The 20,477-nt window shown below is 35.9% G+C and overlaps 1 protein-coding gene and 1 long non-coding RNA gene across 2 annotated transcripts in view; one reads left to right on the top strand and one right to left on the bottom strand.

Moving 5' to 3' along the window:
- Positions 1 to 2,643, bottom strand: part of LOC150093913 (death effector domain-containing protein-like) — a 59,797-nt gene extending 57,154 nt beyond the window's left edge. Inside the window, exon 1 of the mRNA XM_090412920.1 lies at positions 2,325 to 2,643. Within this exon, the coding sequence (XP_090269046.1) occupies positions 2,325 to 2,643 (319 nt within the window). The remainder of the gene's footprint in view (positions 1 to 2,324) is intronic.
- Positions 2,644 to 3,089: 446 nt separating this feature from the next.
- The window catches only part of LOC150093912 (uncharacterized), a 335,709-nt gene continuing 318,321 nt past the window's right edge, over positions 3,090 to 20,477 (top strand). The window contains exon 1 of the long non-coding RNA XR_016550314.1: positions 3,090 to 3,123. This is a non-coding gene — a long non-coding RNA (uncharacterized LOC150093912). The remainder of the gene's footprint in view (positions 3,124 to 20,477) is intronic.

Below are 20,477 nucleotides of genomic sequence, written 5' to 3'. Positions count from 1 at the left end.
AGCAAAAAAGGTGTTTATTACTCTAATGTCAAGAAAGCTACCCAGGTAAGAAGATCAAAAACTAGACAGATTGATGCAGTTAAAAATACTTTAGAAGATCAAAATGTAAAAAAGCTGGCAACATTAGAGTACTGACAGATAAGACTAATTTGGATTAAAATTGTTGATAGGAAGTAAATAATCAAATAAACTTTTCACATAGTACTATCAGTATCCTGTACATAAAGAATTTGGTGATATTACTATAAAAACTTTATTCTTTTATACACTTTTTTTATACACTTATTTCTCGATAAATATCAGCTAGCCTAACCAGCCTTTCCACACATGAGCAGCTGCTAAAGAAGTATTTCTATCTCTATTATTGAAATGTGCTTACGACTGCAATCTTTCAAATGTCTAATGACTATATTATTCAGTATTCATCTTAATTTGTAAGTCAAATTGATATTATCTAGTAAGTCAAAAGTATATTTTATCATTCTAAATATGACTGTCACAACATTCCATATTGTTGTATATACTTAAAACTTATTATTGTAATGTTCATAATGTCAATTAACTAAGCAAACTTCTTAACACTTTGAGTCCTAGACCTACTGGGACTTGAAGAACCCTGTGTCCTGACCATTTTTAGCTATATTTAAAAAATTGCTCTGCAGTATTTCTTTGGAATATCCAAATTATTTTTTTGTCTTTTAGTTAGCATCTTTGACAATTAATTGGAACAAAAATTTTATTATACATGTGGCATGGGCTCCAGAAACAGGTTGCAAGAAATAGTGGTTTTTGAAGAAAAAAAATTTTTTTTTCTATTAGTTACTACTTATGTATACTTCTTTCATGTTCAAAATTCAACAAATTTGGTCAAAATATTGCTTAGATATTACATAAATATAATGAAAATTATATAAAAAAATTGTGTTATTATTATGATGAAAATATTTTACATAGGGGGTGTACATCACTATAATTACCCAATGTCCTCTTCTTCCCTTACTTCCTGGAGTGACAGAAATCACATATGGAAAATGATTTCTTCCAATATAAATTCCCTTTTTTACTGATAAAAGTCAACCATCCTCATGGATAATGAAGCTGAAGTTTCAAATTTAACTATAGTATAGTCTGATAATGAATTTCAAGCATATATTATTATTTTCGAAATTTTTTTTTTAGCAATGTAAATATACATCAATGGGATTCTTGGTTCACGCATAATCAATGTATATTTACATTGATAGGATTCAAAGTGTTAACATTTCGATGGCTGATTAGCAAAGAAGTGCCAAAAGGTCAAATGTTTATTATTTGGATGTTCAAATTCTATCTGTGATGGAGGGAATGAGGCAATTCTTATATATATATATATATATATATATATATATTGGTGATTTTATATAGAAGCTGCATTTTGTTTCCCTCTTTACAAATCAGGTAAACTAGTCTATTAATACACATTTTAGACCTAATATGACATAAGGTGTAGACTGTTTTATGTATTGGGCCCCCAATATCCATTAGTGGCTAATAATAACAGGCCTAAAATTTTGTCATTTGTAAGAAAAGGAAGAAAGTGTTTATAAGGACTTACGACAAATTACTTTCTAAGGATGGATTTCATGAAGAATTTTATCATTAATATACACTAAACTATCAAGCACATAATCTGAGCAATAAGGAAATGAATCAAGTTTGAAAACAACCATAATGTAGTAAGAGGTATGCAACCCTTCCATGGAGTTTAAGGACACATCAGCAGTAAATACTCTACACTACTATAATCCACCATCTCCTAATACACTACAAAATCTACCATTCACATACTATCCCCTACACATCAAGTAAGCATTACCTATTACTTTACTATTCCTGTAAACGACTGATGATATGTGGTAACCATGTGGATTAATTTGAGGTTGCACTTCTTAATACTGCCAGAAAGAAAAGCAAAATTTTTAAAACAAGGGGTAATGATATTAAACTTATGTATTTATCTACTTAGGCTCATTCTTATACTTGATAATCTAACAGTAGAAGACATATAAATGCAAAATAACAGATCAGTTTCAAATAAATTACTGTTCTTTTATTTGAATGAACTGAACGTTTCAATCATCGAAACCTTTCAAGGATATATATACATACATCGCTCCAAGTAAAAGAAATTAATGTATTCTGAATTTCATGTAACACTAAATATCATCATCATCATCAAAGATTCTTCATAATCAATATACCGATGTTAGTTGAAATACAAGTACACACGTATAGAGGATTAAGGCACTTGGAGACCTTCTGATCGCTATAGGTGTATTAATTACCTTTTCTCTTTCTTTTCACACTAACCAGGTTGAGCAGATCGTAGCGTCTAATACATTTCAATAAGTGAATTATATTTGCAAAGTTCGTTTCGTCACACGCCCCTGATTTTGCCAGCGCATCAAATAAATCCTTTCCATTTCGAATTCTGTATTTCGTGGAATCATCTATCACACTACCAACAAGAAAAGTTAACAGTTTTACTTCATCCTTTGTTAAATGATTTCCAACTTTTTGGAATATTTCATGTAATTGCAACTCACGTGTATGTGAGTCTGAACTTACAACACTAAAGTTACAACCACTTCTCATGTCTGCCATACTGAATCGTCGCAATTTAGTATCTCCGCACATAATACAAACTAGGCTGTCATTGGCTGCTGCATTTTGACGTTTATTGTAAGCCCGTTTCTTATCGTGAAATTTTAAAATTACTTTTTAAACTTACAAAAAGTTTTAAAAAGTGTAGCGCAAGTTCTTTTTGATTGAGAAAATACTTTCAAAAGTGATGTAACTTATTTAAAGTTATAAAATCAAAGGCAAAACATATTTTTATGCATCAAAACGTGCTGCATATTTGAATTTAAAACAATTTAATATTTTAAAAAGTAAATTTCTGCAGCAAGATGTACCCATGGAAACCTGGTACACCTGTCTGCGTTTAAGTTTCATAAAGCAAAATGAAATGACTTGAAGCTCTATTCTCAGCTGATTGATGATAGTGGCGTTTCCGCCAACTTCCGGGCAGAGACAGATTATTCAAGATGGCGGATACAGCGTCTTCGCCTGCTCACAGGACAGGTGAGCCAGCATTTTTTACATATTCATATCTGTCTTTAGCATAATATATTCAGTTCGTAAACGGTACCGTTTTTATAGATGTCCCTTGACCAAAGCATTCTAAATGACATATATGCAAAATAGTTTAAATATAAAAATGTGTTTCAACTATTAGTAATGGAACGGTCAGTCTACAGCCTGCCCGAAGTGGATGCGCCTACACGGAACGAGGCCTGAGGTCCATGCCCATGGCCATTCTTTTCATTTAGTTAATAAGCGCTTTACTGATAGTCTTGATAAATCACATGCAGAATATTTTCAATTTTCTGATATCGCCTATTTTTATTTTTTTTAAATATACATTAGTCTTTAGAATGTAAATGCTTCTTGTAGCTTCACTTGGGAGTTTTTCGAAGTATTTTAATGTCATCTACGGTATTGGGCTTTCACGTGGTTGGATCCCGAATCTGCAATCTTTGCTGTGATTGGACTGCTTCTCAGCGCTCACTATTGAAAATGCTTGGTGTATATGAAGAATCCCAAAACTAGCACATGGGTATATAAATACACATGGAGGTTATTGGTTTAAAAAACAAACAAACAAACCAAAAACGCATGAAATTTTTAATCGAGCCGTTAGACAGCGTAACCCTACGTGCGTGTATTGTACTTATGACGATGCTTAAACATATATATATATATATAATAAGGTCTCATAAACTTCTGTTTATGGGCAAAAGAGTATTTTTTTTTTTATTGCAGTAAACAACAGAAGAAATGCCTTCTTGGTGAAGCCGATTAATAAGATCTGTTCATTAAAACGTGCATCTTACAATTCCACGTTTACATATGCCTTACTTATAATGCAGATATATTATTATACTACTAATCTCATGTTGTTATTCTTCTTCTTCTTATTATTATTATACTATTATAACACTGAAATGTGAATGCTATAATTTCATGTTTACAAATGCACAGTTTATAATTTAGCACCATGCATGCATAAATTAATTACAACAGGAATTAAGAAAAATTTTTAATGATATCAGTTTGTCAATATTTCACCGATTTTTATTATTGAAAATATTAGTTAAAATGTATTAATGTTTGTAGTTTTCTCAGAATTCAAAGTATGGTATGATTGGATATTCTGTGCAGAATTGTAGGTCATTTCTTGGAGATGAGGAAGTAGTGAGAGGTGTAAAAAAAAATGCTCCCTACATTGATAGATTGAGAGTTTATGGATTACAGAGGTTGGTTGATAGGTGGAGAAGAAGGGATATGATAAAAACATTTAAATTACTAAAAGGTTTTTATAAGAAATTTTATAGATTTTTTGCTTAGAGTGGAATGAATGGAATGCATTGCCTGACTCAGTTGTGAGTGCATCATCTGTTAATAAATTCAAGAAGTGGTATGATAGATATTGTATGATAGATGATTGTATGATAGGTATGACAACTTGGTTGCTGAAGAATACGTTGACAAGCAGAGACAAGCAGGTTATTGTTCCTCTGTATCGAGCCTTGATAAGACCTCATCTCGACTACTGTGCTCAGATTTGGTCACCTAGATTTCTTCTTGATGGGGAGGAGGTGGAGAGGATCCAGAGGCGAGTGACCAAGATGATAGCAGGTCTGTGGAATGAACCGTATGAGAACAGGTTGAGGATTTGTGGGTTGCAAAAATTGGTTGATAGGCGGAGGAGGGGAGATATGATTGAGACATTCAAATTACTGAAGGGTTTCTATAAAATTAATTCAGAAGATATTTTTGAGAACAGGGCTGGTTGTGGGAGGACTAGGGGACATCCATGGAAACTGGGCAAAAGTGTGGTTAGTAAAGGTGTTAGAGCTGGGTTCTTTACTTTTAGAGTAGTGAATGAGTGGAATGCGCTCCCTGAGTCTGTGGTGGATGCTGTGACAGTGAATGAGTTTAAGGCGAGGTATGATAGATACTGTATGAATGTCGAATAGTTGTGATGAATATGATTTGGGGCCTCCCTCGATGAGTCTAATGACTCCCTGGAGTTGCCCGTAATAATAATAATAATAATAATAATATTGTTTTGGTACTTTGGGTCTCCCACGATGAATCTTCTGACTACATGGAGATACCCATATAATAACATAACGAGTCTAGTGATTCTATGAAGGCTTAGGAATAATAGTAATTGTTATCATCATCATCAAATTCCTGCCATGTACCCTCAAGGGGTGTACAGGATATGAAAGTATTACATGAAAAAATTACATCATTACTAACTTCCTATCTACAATTTTCCTCCAAATCAGTCTGTTACTTGTCAAGACTCCAACATTATCAGATCTTATATTTCTATCGTCTAAGGCACTTTGTACCGTATCAATCCACCTATATCTTGGTCTTCCCCTGGGTCGTTTTCCTGCCAACCTGGCAGAGAATACTTGTTTTGCTAATCTTTCCTCTTCCATTCTATTTAAGTGACCATACCACCTGAGATTAGCTCTGCTAACGCATTCCTGGATGCTGACAATGTCAGTTCTTTCCTAATATCCTCATTTTTAATATGATATTGCCAATGATGCCATCTGTTCACGCCTCTAATCTTTCTCAGGACTCTCATATCTGCGGTCTCTAGTCTTTGGTCAAGTGTTTTACTTCTGACCCAGCTCTCAGATCCATAAGTTAAAACTGGTTTGAACACTGTCTTGTATACAGCTAATTTAGTGTTCCGACTAATTTCGCTCTTATTCCATATGAATTTATTCAATTGATTTCCCACCATAGCAGCTTTGCTGATTCTGTTGTCTACTGAAATTCCTATATAATAACAATTACTATATTTATTTAATTAAATTAAATAAATATAGTAATTGTTATTATATAGGAATTTCAGTATATATAAAATTTCTGTCCATGTAGAAATTTCTCTAGAGAAATATATAAGAAAGCAAGCACTGTGCAAAACTAGCTAAAAAAAAAAAAAAAAATTCATGGTAACACTTTAAGAAGATAGAAAATAAAATACCAGGCAGGTGGCAAAATAATTTCAAGACTATTGAAAAAGCTTAGAAATGAAGGAAAACATATACTGTAAAAGGAATCAGAGATGAAAAAGGTTACATGAAACTGAAGATAAAGATATTCTATATATCTGGAATAATTACTTTCAAACACTGCTAAATGAAACTAGCAGTGTCAACATGGTGGTACAGAACTTCAAACACTAATGCAGACAAGAATGCATATCCATACTTGTATCAGATTTATTATTATTATTACATCACACCTCCAGGGAGTCCAAAGACTCATCGAGGGAGCGCATCTACTCTATAACTCTTCGTCGCATTACTCCACCAACCTTCATTATCTAACACCAACGCCATCTACCGCTGACTACCACCACTGGTACTTTCACAGACAATCATAACATCCATGCCCACGGTGGGATTCGAACCCGCAGCCTTTTGGCTGGAGAGCGGATATGCTAACCACTCGGCCAACCAGGCTGGCTGAAGTAGCTTCTTGAAGTACAAAACAATCATCAAAAACTTGAAATGTGTGAAAGGCAGCTGGAGTTGATGAAATTTGGCCAGAAATGCTCAAATATGGAGGTATAAAGGTTTTATAGGCTGCGCTGCATAATTCAGAAGGCCCTGGTCAGAGGGTCGAATTCTGGATGACTGGAGTAGAGCTCTCATAGTACCCATATATAAAAAGGGAAATAAAACTGAATGTGAGAATTACAGAGGTATTTCTCTACTGAGTGTGCCTGGTAAGATTTATGCAAGTATACTTGAGAAACAATTGAGAAGGATGGTGTAAGAAAAGCTTGGTGAAGAACATGCTGGATTCAGGATGTTCTTCAGCTGGATAGAGGCTGTCAGGATCAGATTTTCACTTTATGACAAATAGTTGAGAAATCATGGGAATATAACAAAGTTCTGTATTCAAGTTTTGTAGCTCTGGAAAAGGCATATGACAAGGTGCCAAGAGATTATTCAAAACACTACAGTTATATATGGTGTCAATGGGGTATTATTTCAAGCCATAGTCTGAATTGTAGGTCAGCAGTTAGAATTGAAGTACAGGAAGATGGTTTAATGTTAAAACTGGTGTCAGGCAAGGATGTACATTATCCCCCTCTGTTATTCTTTATCTGTATGGATCACATTAGGAAGGAAAGTGGTATTAAACCTGATTGGATGTGTTAATGTCATCCAATCAGGTTTAATACCACTTTGCTTCATAATGTAATCCATAATGTTAACACATCTAATCAAAATTGGATGTGTTAATGTCAGCTGTTTGCTTTATGCGGATGATGTTATACTTCTAAATAAATCTGCTACAAGGTTCCCTGACTAAATTCAATCACTGTTGTAATAGATATGGTATAAAGGTCAGCAATAACAAGACAATGAAAATAGGCAGAAGCATTGAAAATATCGGGGTGCTTAAAAGTCAAAGCTATATAACTGAGAGGACACCTCCACATAGCCTTCAAAGGAATGCGGAGAACCGGCCAGGGCTTCTGACCTAATGTCCAGTCCTCACCTTCTCATGGTGCACCCTGTTAGGTATTTATCTGGATACGGAACAGACGAGAATGGGCTGGCAATTTGGAATTTAACCGACCTAATTGTATTCTTATTGGCTTAAACCAAAATTTCAAATGATGGTACAACATGACAGAATTTCATGCAGGCTGCAGCGTTGCTGGGTTAAACAAGGCCCCAGTTGTTTTCGCCAGGGAACCAGGGCAAACAACGAAAAGTCAGCTACTGGAACAAATAATAAAACTTACCCCAACTCAACATCACCAGAGTTCAAGATCTGTACTATCAACATATGAAGCCTGAATGGCAAAGAAATGGAGCTAGGCTGAGGAATTGGATAAGTACCAGATGGACATAATAGGGGTGACTGAAAAAAAAAAAAAAAAAGACAAAAACTAGTGAGATCTGAGCAATAAATGCAAAATGTTATATTCAGGCAATGACAACCAGGGAAAAGAAGGAGTAGTCATAGTATTTAACACAAAATACTAGGCTAATCTTCTTCAATGGGAGGCAGTCTCAAGTAGAGTGATGTGGACAAATATCAGAATGGGGGGTGGACTGGACATTGAGAATTATTTATGCCTATGGTCCCACAGAAGGTTCTACTAAGGTAGAAGTGGGGGAATTTTTTGAACTTTAGAGAAAACAACTGACACAATGAAAAAGGGAAAGTTGGGGATTTAAATAGCAGAGTAGGAAATGATTGTCAGACATACAAAAATGTTTTGGGAAAATTTGCAGAAAAGAGCAAAGCTAAAATGTTGAAAAGAATAACATGTAAGAGAGTTTTAAAGTGAATAAAAGTTGAGTAGCTCTCAGATGTGAACTGTAGACTAAAATACAAAAATATTATTCAAGAAAAATGAAAGAGTTTGAGAGCAGGATCCAAACCTTGGAGATTCAGTGGCAAACCTTGAAGAAAACACTGATTGAGTCAGCCAGAGAGCCATGTGGTGAGGTTGTGTGCAAGGATAGTAAAATCAGAACTTCATGGTGGACACAGGAAGTTAAAGAGGCAGTGAAGGAAAGGAAGAAAGCATATCAAAAGTTCCTGGAAAATAAGTCAGCTTGTACTCTTAGAGAATACAGAGACAAATAAGAAAGCCAAACATTGTAAAACTGGCTAAACAAAAGTCATGGGAGGAGTTTGACATAGAAAATAAATGTCAAGAAGGTGGCAAGATGTTCTGGAGGTTGTTGAAGAAGCTTAGAAATAGAGGAAAGAGTGCTGTAAAAGGCATTAAAGATGATAAAGGTGAGAAGAAAACTGGAGGAAAAAACATCCTTGAGGTATGGAGTAAATACTTTTAAAAACTGCTAAATGAAATGAGCAGTGATAACAGCACAGTAGTAAAAATACTGACCAGGCATGCAGTCGGGAATACATATCCATACTTGAAGTAGAAAAGCCATCAAAAGCCTAAAATGTGGAAAGGCAGCAGGAGTAGATTCGACCAGAAATGCTCAAGTATGGAGGTATAAAAATCATACAGTGGCTGCACTGCGTAGTTCAGAAAGCCTGGACAGAGGGACGAATACCAGATGATTGGAGTATAAGTCTCATAGTACCCATATAAAAAAAAAGGGAAATAAAACTGAATGTGAGAATTAGAGAGGCATTTCATTACTGTGTGTTACTGGTAAGATATATGCAAGTATACTTTAGAAACGGTTGAGAAGAATTGTGGAAAGAAGCTTGGTGAAGAACAAGCTCGATTCAGGCTACGTAGAGGCTGTCAGGATCAGATTTTCACTTTATGACAGATAGTTGAGAAATCATGGGAATATAACAAAGATCTGTATTTAAGTTTTGTAGATCTGGAAAAGGCTTATGACAAGGGGCCAAGAGAGAGAAGCTATTTCAAATGCTACAGTTATATAGTGTCAGTGGGGGATTATATCAAGCAATACTGACTTGTAAGTCAGCAGTTAGAATTGAAGGAGGTACAGAAAGGTGGTTTAATGTTAAATCTGGTGTCAGACAAGGATGTACATTATCTATATCAGTGCTTCCGAAACTTATGGATGTAAAGGCCCCTTTGGAAAAATTAAAATATTTCAGGGCCACCATCGAAATAAAAAATCATAATACATGCATATATTATTATGTTTATTGTGATTATATTTAATACAAAACATACACAGCAAATATTGCAAAAATCAAATTCAAACATTACATTTTTAGCATCTTACATATACATTTGACATGGTCTTAAAACATTTTAAATTTGTTTTCATTATTTCACCCCCCCCCCTCAACAATGCTAATGGCCCACAGTTTGGAAATTGTGATCTATATGGATCACTTTATGAAATGAAGTGGTATGAAATCTGATATCAAAATTGGAGATGTTAATGTCAGCTCTTTGCTTTATGCAGACGATATTATACTTCTAAATAAATACGCTACAAGTCTGCAAGATTCCCTTACTAAATTGAATGACTGTTGTAATACATATGCTATTAAGGTCAGCAATAACAAGACAAAGACAATTAAAATAGACAGAATCATTAAAAATATCAACTGCATTGTGAAGAACTTATAGAACAAAGAAAACATTTCAGCTACTTAGGCACAATTTTTAATGAAGATGGTAAGTTAAATGTGGAAATAGACAACAGAATCAACAAATTTGATATGGTAGGCGGTTAACTGAATATATTTATATGGAATATGCAAGATATTAGCCAGAACACTAAATTAGCTGTGTATAAGAGTGTTTAAACCAATTTTAACTTATGGATCTAAGAGCTGCGTTAAAAGTAAAACACTTGACCAAAGACTAGAGACTGCAGACATGAGAGTTCTGAGAAACATTAGAGACATGAACAGATGGCATCAATGGCAATATCATATTAAAAACGAGGATATTAGGAAAGAATTTGATATTGTCAGCATCCAGGAATGTATTAGCAGAGCTAATCTCAGGTGGTATGTTCACTTAAACAGAATGGGAAATGAAAGATTAGTAAAACAAGTGTTCTCTGCCAGGTTGGTAGGAAAAAGACCCAGAGGAAGACCAAGATATAGGTGGAATTATACAGTAAAAGTGCCTTAGAAGATAGAAATATAACACCTGATAATATTGGAGTCTTGACATTTAACAGACTGATTTGGAGAAAAACTGTAGAAGGAAGTTAGTAATGATGTAAATTTTTCATGTAGTACTATCATATCCTGTACACCCCTTGAGGGTATATATCAGGAATTTAATGATGATGATTGAAAATATCAACTGCATGGAGAACCTATAGATCAAGTAAAATATTTCAGCTACTTAGGCAAGATTTTTAGTGAAGATGGTAAATTAAATATTATTATTATAGGCAACTCCAAGGAGTCCTTAGACTCATCGAGGGAGGTCCTGAACATCATGTCAAGAACAACTATTCAACATCCGCACAGTATCTATCATACTTTGCCTTGAACTCATTCATAGTCATGTCACCCACAACAGACTCTGGCAGCTTATTTCACTCATTCACCACTTTCCAAGTAACAAAACTAGTTTAAACACCCTTGCTAACCACACTCTTGCCCAGTTTCCATGGATGGCCCCTAGTCCTCCCACCACCAGCGGTCATGTTCTGAAAAATATCCTCTGAATTAATCTTATAGAAACCCTTCAGTAATTTCAATGTCTCAATCATATCACCCCTTTTCCACCTATCAACCAATTTCTTCAACCCACAAATCTTCAACCTGTTCTAATGAGGTTCATTCCATAGACCTGCTATCATCTTGGTCACTCACCTCTGGATCTCTCCACCTCCTCCCCATCAAGATGAAACCCTGGCTCCTAAATCTGGGCACAGTAGTCAAGATGAGGTCTTATCAAGGCTCGATACAGAGGAACAATAACATGCTTGTCAAAGTATTCTTCAGTAACCAAGTGATTTGATGAGCTGATTTAGTCTCTTTTGCAATGTGCCCCCTAAACTTCAACTCCCTATCCACCAAAACTCCCAAATCCCTGGCCTCATCAATCTCCTGGAGTACAGTTCCACCAGTGTGCTATACTGCTGCTGATCTTTTTACTCCAAAATACATGACCTTACACTTTGCCACATTAAATTGACATCCATTCTCCTTAGCCCAGTTCTCCTATCTATCGAAATCATCCTGCAAAATTTTGACATCATGTGCATATACTATTGCTCTACCCAACTTTGCATCATGAGCAAACAAATGAACAGTTCTTCTCAGATCCTTTCTTATATTGTTAATGAACAAATTAAATAGTAGTGATTCAAGAACAGAACCCTGTGGCACACCACTAGTCACAGGCTGTCTTTTGGTCTCTACTCCTGAATAAACTACTCTCTGATATCTCTCCATCAACCACCATCCTATCCATCTCACCAGCCCTATATACATCCCCATATGCTGCAGTTTACTCATTAAAATCCATGTGGTATCCTGTCAAAGGCTTTAGCAAGGTTCAGCAGTATCACTGTAAACCCATTACCCTCTTATCCAGTTCAGCCGTCACTGTTTTATAAAATGTGAGCAAGTTACTGAGGCATGATCTACCCTTCACAAAACCATGCTGTCCCCCATACATTATCACAATTTCATCTATCCATTCCTGTATTTTTCTTTGACTACTTTCTCCAAAACCTTGACAACGACTCCTGATATGCTGATCGGTCTGTAATTTGCAACAGCAGTCTTGGAACCTCCTTTATGGAGTGGAACTATTTTCCACCATTGGGACTAACCCAGACCCAAGACTCAAATTAAACAAAATGGTCAAGGACACTGACAATTCTTTAGCCGCTTCACATACGACACGAGCTGGTACACCATCCAATCCACAGATATATTGACGTTGAGGTTTTGTAATAGACTATTCACCTCCACTTCATTCACCACAATTCCTGTATAAGCTGTTGGTTGTTTCATTCCTGCAATGTCACCACCTGGATGATATACTCTTGCAAAGTGCTTGCTCAGTAATTCCACTGTATCAACTGATTCAGTTACCTACCATCGGCATTCTTTAAAATCATTCTGCCATATACATTTTTTCTTTTACTTGCAACATATCGAAAAAAATTGTTTAGGATTCTCTTTAGCCTGCATGGCTAATGTTCTTTCATAATCCACTTTTGCTTTTCTTACCACACTCGTTACCCTTCTGGCCTGTGCTTTATACTGTTCATGGGCCTGCAGGTCATCATTCTCCTTAAATTCCCTTTGCAGTTGTTTCTTTTATTGCAGCTCAAGCTTAATTGTGTTATTCAGGACCATCCAGACTCTAGGTATGCAGTCAGCCATTCATCAAGTCTTTCCTTGCCTACTGACACATAAGGCTGCAATGCTGGTTTTCCATCTGCCCCTGTCCCTCGCAGGTGCTCTTGCTTCTGCCCAACTCTCCCATCTTGTCTCCTTCATTTCAGATTCCATCATTCTTCTCCAAGTTAATTTTGGACGACCTCTAGAGCGTCTTCCTTCTGGAGCTCAACTCAGTGCTACTTGGGGAATTCTGTTTATCCCCATGCAAAGAACATGTCCGGTCCATTTCTATCTTCTTAGGCTAATCTCCTCATCTATTGACTTGGAGAAGGTCTTCTTTAAAAGTTCCTCATTAGTAATTTTATTTGGCCAGAAGATTTTTAAAATTCTTCTTTAAACACTTGTTTTGGAAAATGTCCAATTTAGTACTTTGTTCTTTGGTAAGTTTCCAAGTTCAGAGCCATATAGCAATATTTCTCGCACAATAGATTTATAGACATTAATTTTCACTTTAACTGTAATATTTGATGCTTTCCATAATTTGTTTAGTGACCTGAAAGAATTTTGTGCTTTAGCAATTCTTTGTAAAACATCTTCGTCAATGTTTATTTATTACTGATCCAAGGTATGTAAAAGTATCAATGTCTTCAATTGTTTCATTTTTTAACGTAATTTCTTTATTTGATTTTTCATTTATTCGCATGGCCTTGGTTTTCTTCTTGTTTATATGTAGACCCATAGTTTCTGCGCAGCAAGCAAAGACATCAGTTTTTAGCTGTCAGTCATTTAACTTGGAGGACAGGAGCACTGTGTCATCAGCAAAATCAAGGTTTTCCAGTGTGGATGTAAAGTCCCAATGTATTTCTCTCTTTTGATGATTAATTGAGTTTTTCATAATCTAATCAATTAAAATTATAAATAATAGACCAGATAACACACAACTCTGCCTAACTCCAGTTTCAATGATAAAGAAGTCTGTTAATTTTCCATCTACTTCCACTCAAAATTTGTTGTCATCATACATATTCTTAATAATGTTGATAAATTTATAAGGCATTCCATATTCTTCATTTTCCAAAGTTTCTCTCTATTTACTGAGTCAAATGCTTTACTGAAATCGATGAAGTTTAGTTAAAGTGGGGCTTGAAATTGTATACATCGTTCAATTATATTTCTAAGAGTGAATATTTATTGAATGGTTCTGCAACCAGTTCGAAAACCTGCCTGTTCTTCTCTTAGTAAATTTTCGATTTCCTTTTTTAATCTATTAATTAAAATTTTGGTAAAAGCTTTTGCGGGAATTGACAGCAAACTTATTCTTCTCCAATTTTCACACTTAGTCAGATCTTCTTTTTTAGAGATTTTTATGATTACTGCTTCTTTCCATTGTTCAGGAATTTCTTCTGTCTTCCATATTTCATTGTATAACCTTTGTAATTTGGCAGTAGTTGTGTTGAGATCAGCTTTTAACATTTTGGCATTGATATTATCATTTCCACAAGCTTTGTTAGATTTTAGTGCCTTCAGGGCATCTTTGACTTCGCTCAATGGAAACTCGTCTTGTTCAAAGTGAGTGTTACACTAGTTGTAATATTTTGTGCCTGTTGTGATCCTGTATCTACCTTTTACATTTAAAGTTTCTTCAAAATAGTCTCTCCATCATGCTTCGATTTTGGAGTCAATCGTCAATAACTTTCCTTGATTGTCTCTAATGGAGGAAGAGGTTGCTTTTTTGTTACCACTGATTTGTTTTATAATCTGATAAAGTTGTCTAATTTGTCCATTTTCTGCAGCACGTTGTGCTTCTTATGCTAATTCATCAATATATTTTCTCTTGTTGGCTCTTGCAGCTCTCTTTACGCTTTTATTTAGTTCATTATAGCGATTGCTATGCACTTTATATAATCGTTCTGAATTTGTATTTTTCATTAATCATTTAATCTTTTTTCTCTGTTCAATGATCTTCCAAGTTCCTACAGTTAATCATTCTTTATTTTTCTTTTTTCTTCATTTACCAATTACATCTTCAGCAACTTCATTATATGTATTCCTGAAGTTTTTCCAATATTCTTCTACTTGGTTGTTTTCTACTGTTACATCTTGATTTTCCTCTATTTCTAATATATTGAATCTGTTCTTTATCTCCAAAGCAAACTTTTCTCTTGTTTCCTTAATTTTTAATTTTTCAATATCAAATGCAGTTCATGAACTTCTTTTCTTTCTTAATACACTTTGAAGTTTTAATTTCAACTTTGTCACCAATAAGAAGTGGTCAGAACCAACATCTGCACCACGTTTAACTCTCACATGAAGCATGGATCTTACGAATTTACTATTAATAGCAACATGATCAGTTTGGTTTTATGTGCTGCCATCTGGTGCGATCCAAGTCAATTTATGCATTTCTTTATGCTTGAATTTACTTCCTCCAATGAACAAAGTTGTTCACAAAAGGATACAAACATCATGCAATTTTCATTTCGGTCTCCACAAGCCTCGAAACCCTAAGGATTTTCTTCTACATATGACCTTTTACCCACTTTTGCATTAAGATCACCAATGAGTATTATCATATCGTGTTTCGGAATAGAATTTATTACTTTTTTGGAGTTGTTCATAAAAACATTCTTTTATTTCTTCATCTGCATCATTAGTAGGTGTGTAAACCTGCACAACAGAAACTTTGATAATTTTGGAATAAAACCTGACTTTTATAATTCTCTCATTTACTGGTTTCCATTTCATCAGGCTTTTGGTTACTTTTGGGTTCAATATTAGCGCAATTCTTTTTTCATGCTTCTCCTCTGAACCAGAGTACAATATTGTCTTGTTGTCTTTAGTTGTAAGTCTACCAAAACCAGTCCATCTGAGTTCACTGATGCCTAAAATGTCTAACTTTTAATTGTCCATTTCATTTGTTACCTGCCTAGTTTTTCCTGCCTGGTACAGTGTTCTGACATTCCATGATCCAATCTTTAAAATTTTTTGTGGCTCCATAAGAGACTCTTTCAACAACAAGGGTTCCGAAAGGCTTTCCCCTTGTAGTGTCATAAATATGTTATCCACTTCAGACCAGGCTAGATAACAGTCTTCTGGGGTCTCGCAAGTCACGTCTGTTGCCAGGAGCATTTGTTCTCCCAGATTTGCATATTCCGTAATTTTCCATAATAATTTTTACAGGAAGGGGTGATTATCCCTTCGCCCAACCCCCAAAGGGGGCCAGCTATACCCCCGGGGACTGGGGCTCCATTTATCGATTCTTATGATACGCAGGAGTGCGGTTGGGATATTCTACTACCCGCCCCAACACGAGGAACAGTCAGCCATTACCTCCTTCAAACACTCCTTTACCGCTTCCCATGCACTATCAACCTCCAGCCCTTGCAGTTTTACATGCCATGACACTGAACCAAGCAATCTCCTAAGCTTGTCATACTTGCCATCCCAGTAATTCCACATGTACCCTTTCTTAATTGAAAATTCCACACATTTAGCTACCTGCCAGGTCAAGATCTTATGAACACTCTCACCAGTTGGTGGCAATGTGGTCATATTCATTACAATCAAATTCTCAGATGCAATTACTAGGTCAAGCACTCTCAAATCCCTAGTATATTCCATTACATGCTGTCTCAGGTAGTTATCCCTTAATAACTGCATAAAATCCAATTCCTTCTTGCCATGTATCTCTCCTCCTTCCAATCAATGTTACCATAGTTGAAATCCCCATAATAATTATTTCCCTCCTTCCACTCATTGCATCTATTTGGCTATGCCACTATCTCCATCATCTATTCCATCACCTGGTCTATAACAGCACGCAACTGTATATTTTGTTTCACTAGTCTCAATCTCACACTAAATAGCCTCAAATGTGCTCTCTTCACTATCCTGCAGTTCAACTTCAATTCTCCTTGGCTGCAGTTCATCAGTAACACTCCTCCCCCCATTCTTTTCTCTCTGTCCCTCCTGAACACACTATACTCTTCACATTCTATCTCACTAACCGTTTCATCTTCTGTCAGCCATGTCTCACTAATGCCAATAACCTGTGGCCAGGAAGAGCTAACCAAGGCCAAAAATTCTTCCTTCTTGTTCCTAATACTCCTGGTATTACTATACACGAAGTGCAGAAGCCTGTTAGTCCTACCCCTATCTTGATGCCTTATACTAACTATCCCATTCTGATTTGTTGTCCTTTGTACTAGCTCAGGCATATTATACACATTCTTACACTCAACTGTCTCCCTAAAGTCTGCATATCTACTCCCCCCCCCCCCCCATAATAGCTTCCCTAATTCTGCACATCCACTTTCACTTCATTCAGCAACACTTTTTCCAGTCTCCACACACCAAATCCATTCAGATGCAAACCATCCATCTTGTATAAGTCCTTTCGCCCATCAAACTCACTCCACATGTCCACAAACTTCACACCACTCCTCATGCATAACCTGCGCATAAAGTCATTTGCAATTATGGCCCTCCTTCTCAACTCTTCTCTGTCATACCATGGCAACAGACTCACTATCTTAAAATCCCTTGCCCCGCTTCTATATGGAAATAGAATCAACAAAGCTGGTATGGTAGGAAGTCAACTGAATAAATTTATCTGGAATAAGAGAACTGAATGAAAACACTAAATTAGCTGTAGAACAAACAAGACAGTGTTCAAACCAATTTTAACTTATGAATCTGAAAGCTGGGTCAGAAGTAAAACATTTGACCAAAGACTAGAGACCACAAATATGAGAGTCCTGAGAAAGATTAGGGGGATGAACAGATGGTATCAATGGCAATATCATATTAAAAACGAGGATATTAAAAAAGAACTTGACATTGTCAGCATCCAGGAATGCATTATCAGACCGAATCTCAGGTTTTTTTTTTTTTTTTAATGTTGGGCCCACATAGGAGAGATTGGCTGGTCAACCTATAGTACGTTAGTACCGTATATGGGTATGGTCACTTAAACAGAATTGGAGAGGAAAGATTAGGTTTTGATAATATTGACCAAAATATAACATGGGCTGTCTTGGAATCCTGTGGTGTGGACAGTAAATTGATCCACGTGTTGAAAGATATAAACAGCCAAGCACAAGCAACAGTCAGGACAGCAGATGTGACTGGAGATTTGCTACTAGTCAAGGCACAAGACAAGGGCACCCAATATCACCAACCATCTTCATCACACATCTGGGAAGGAAACTAGATAAGATCAAAGAATTAGGTGGAAGCATTTCAATAAATGGAATGAAAATAAACTACCTCTGTTTTGCAGATGACATCGTCCTGATTGAAGAAGATGCAGCAAGGCTGGAAAGGACACTGCAAACACCATATACAGAAGGAAAATAAAGATATGGACTAAATGTCAATTTTCAAAAAAACTAAAACAATGGTATTTAGACAGCAGGAGTTGCTGAAGAAAGTTACCATTGAAGGATTTCAACTGAAAAATGTGGAACACTTCACATATTTTGGATGCATGACTTGGACCCCAAAAAAGAGATAAAAATTAGAATAGCCAAAGCAATAACTATTTTAAAAGCCATGGACAAAATATGGAAGAGCCGAACTATAAAGATGCACAAACTGCACATTGTAGAAACCTGTATCTTCAGCAGCATGCTCTATGGATGTGAGGCCTGGGTACTCCTGAGAAAATCTGAAAGGACGATATTGTCATTTGAGAGGAAGTGCTATAGAAAGATCTTGAGGATAAGCTGGATCCAGAAAGTGAACAATGAGGAAATCTATAGATGAATACAACCAAAAGAAAACTTGATCCAGAAAATAATCAAAAGGAAACTACGTCTATCTGGCCATATATGTAGAATGAATAATGAGAGAAAATTAAAAACATTGCTATTTGGAATGATTGAAGGAAAGAACAAAATAGGAAGACCAAACAGAGAATGGGACAATGACATCGTCAAATGGAAACTCTATACACAAACTGAGTCATCTTGCACAAAATAGAATGCATTGGAAGAATCTTATCAAGATGGCATCAGACACCTACGGGTGTTGAACCCATGGTTGTTGTTGTTGTTGAAGAGCGCCTCTTAACAAATCCATGTTGACTCTCTCACAGATAACATTAGTTAGACACATCCAGTCTGCTACTGCCCTTATGCAATGCCACTATCTTATCTTCTTTGCATTCCTTGGGTACCTTTCCCATAGCCAGACTTTCTTTGAAAACCACGTCAACAGAGCTGTCAGCTCTTTAGCACATTCTCTCAAAACTTGTGGTGAAATACCATCCAGTCCCACAGCTTTATTGACATCCAGAGTACTCAGTATTTGGAACACACTTTCCTCTAAACCTTGAACCTGCCCCTATCCCTCTAGTATTAAAACCTACTTCTCTAGGATGAAATACTCCAATAAAGTATTCATTGAATGCTCTATTCTCATTTTTATCCCACAATGTCATTCTTCCACAATCATTTCTCCTCCTACTGGCCACAAAGCTAAAATTAATTCCCTAGGATTTTCTTTGGATCTTAGTGCCAGTCTCTTTTCATATTCCAGTTTTTCCTTCCTCGCCATACTAGTCACTCTCCTGTCCTGTGTCTTATATTCTTCATGCATCTTCTCTCCACTCCTCTCCTTATATCTCTTCCATAATCTCTTTTTCTGTTTGATATTGTTTGCATCCACTTTACTCCAAATTCAAATATTCTTTCACTATTTCCCAAGCACTAATGATATCCTGTCCTTTCAATTCCTCCTTCCATAGAACTGCCCCAAGTTGATATCTAAGACTATTATAATTATCTACCTTATACGTTCCCTTTTCTTTGATACTCCTGCACGTCTATTCATCTTCCAAGTCAAAACCACATGGTCACTCTCTCCAAATAGGGGGAGAGATGTCATCTCAGTTATTATCAGCTCTTCTGATGCTATGACCAAATCCAAAATTCTTGAACCTCTTGTTCTCTCTATTATATGTTGCCTAAGACATTTGAATTTAAAGAATTCTAGAAATTCCATCCACTTATTACTACATTCATTTTCCTCTTCCCATATGCTGCTGTAGTTAAAATCTCACATAACAATCATTCTTCTTGCACTTGCCAAACTCAACTGCCTAAACATCTCCTACTCCCCACCCTCTGTGCTCTTTGGCTTGTAGCAACACCCCACTAAATATCCTGTCTTGCCCACATCTACCTCACACCATATGCTTTCAAAACCATTAGTGTCAGTGCCTTCCAAAGCCTCCACACTTAGAGAACATAAGTTCACTTATCATAAGCTGTACTTCACCACGGCTTTGTTTATTCTGTTGTCTATTTCCATATCTAATTTACCATCTTCACTAAAAATTGTGCCTAAGTAACTGAAATGTTTTTCTTGTTCTATAGGTTCTCCATTCACGATGCAGTTGATATTTTCAATTTCTGCTTATTTTCATTGTCTTTGTCTTGTTACCACTGATTTTCATATGGAATTTATTACATCAATTATTCAGTTTAGTCAAGGAATCCTGCAGACTTGTACTGGATTTATTTAAAAGTAGGTGATGACCTTAATATGAAGGTCGAAACATCGGGAAATTAATGATTATTATTATT

Source organism: Typopeltis vanoorti, chromosome 23 (genome assembly GCF_054136105.1).
Source record: "Typopeltis vanoorti isolate ZY-2024b chromosome 23, IOZ_Tvanoo_1.0, whole genome shotgun sequence".
NCBI classification, from domain to species: Eukaryota; Metazoa; Arthropoda; class Arachnida; order Uropygi; family Thelyphonidae; genus Typopeltis; species Typopeltis vanoorti.
Note: the sequence above shows the minus strand (reverse complement) of the source record. Positions and strands in the feature narration are given on the sequence as shown.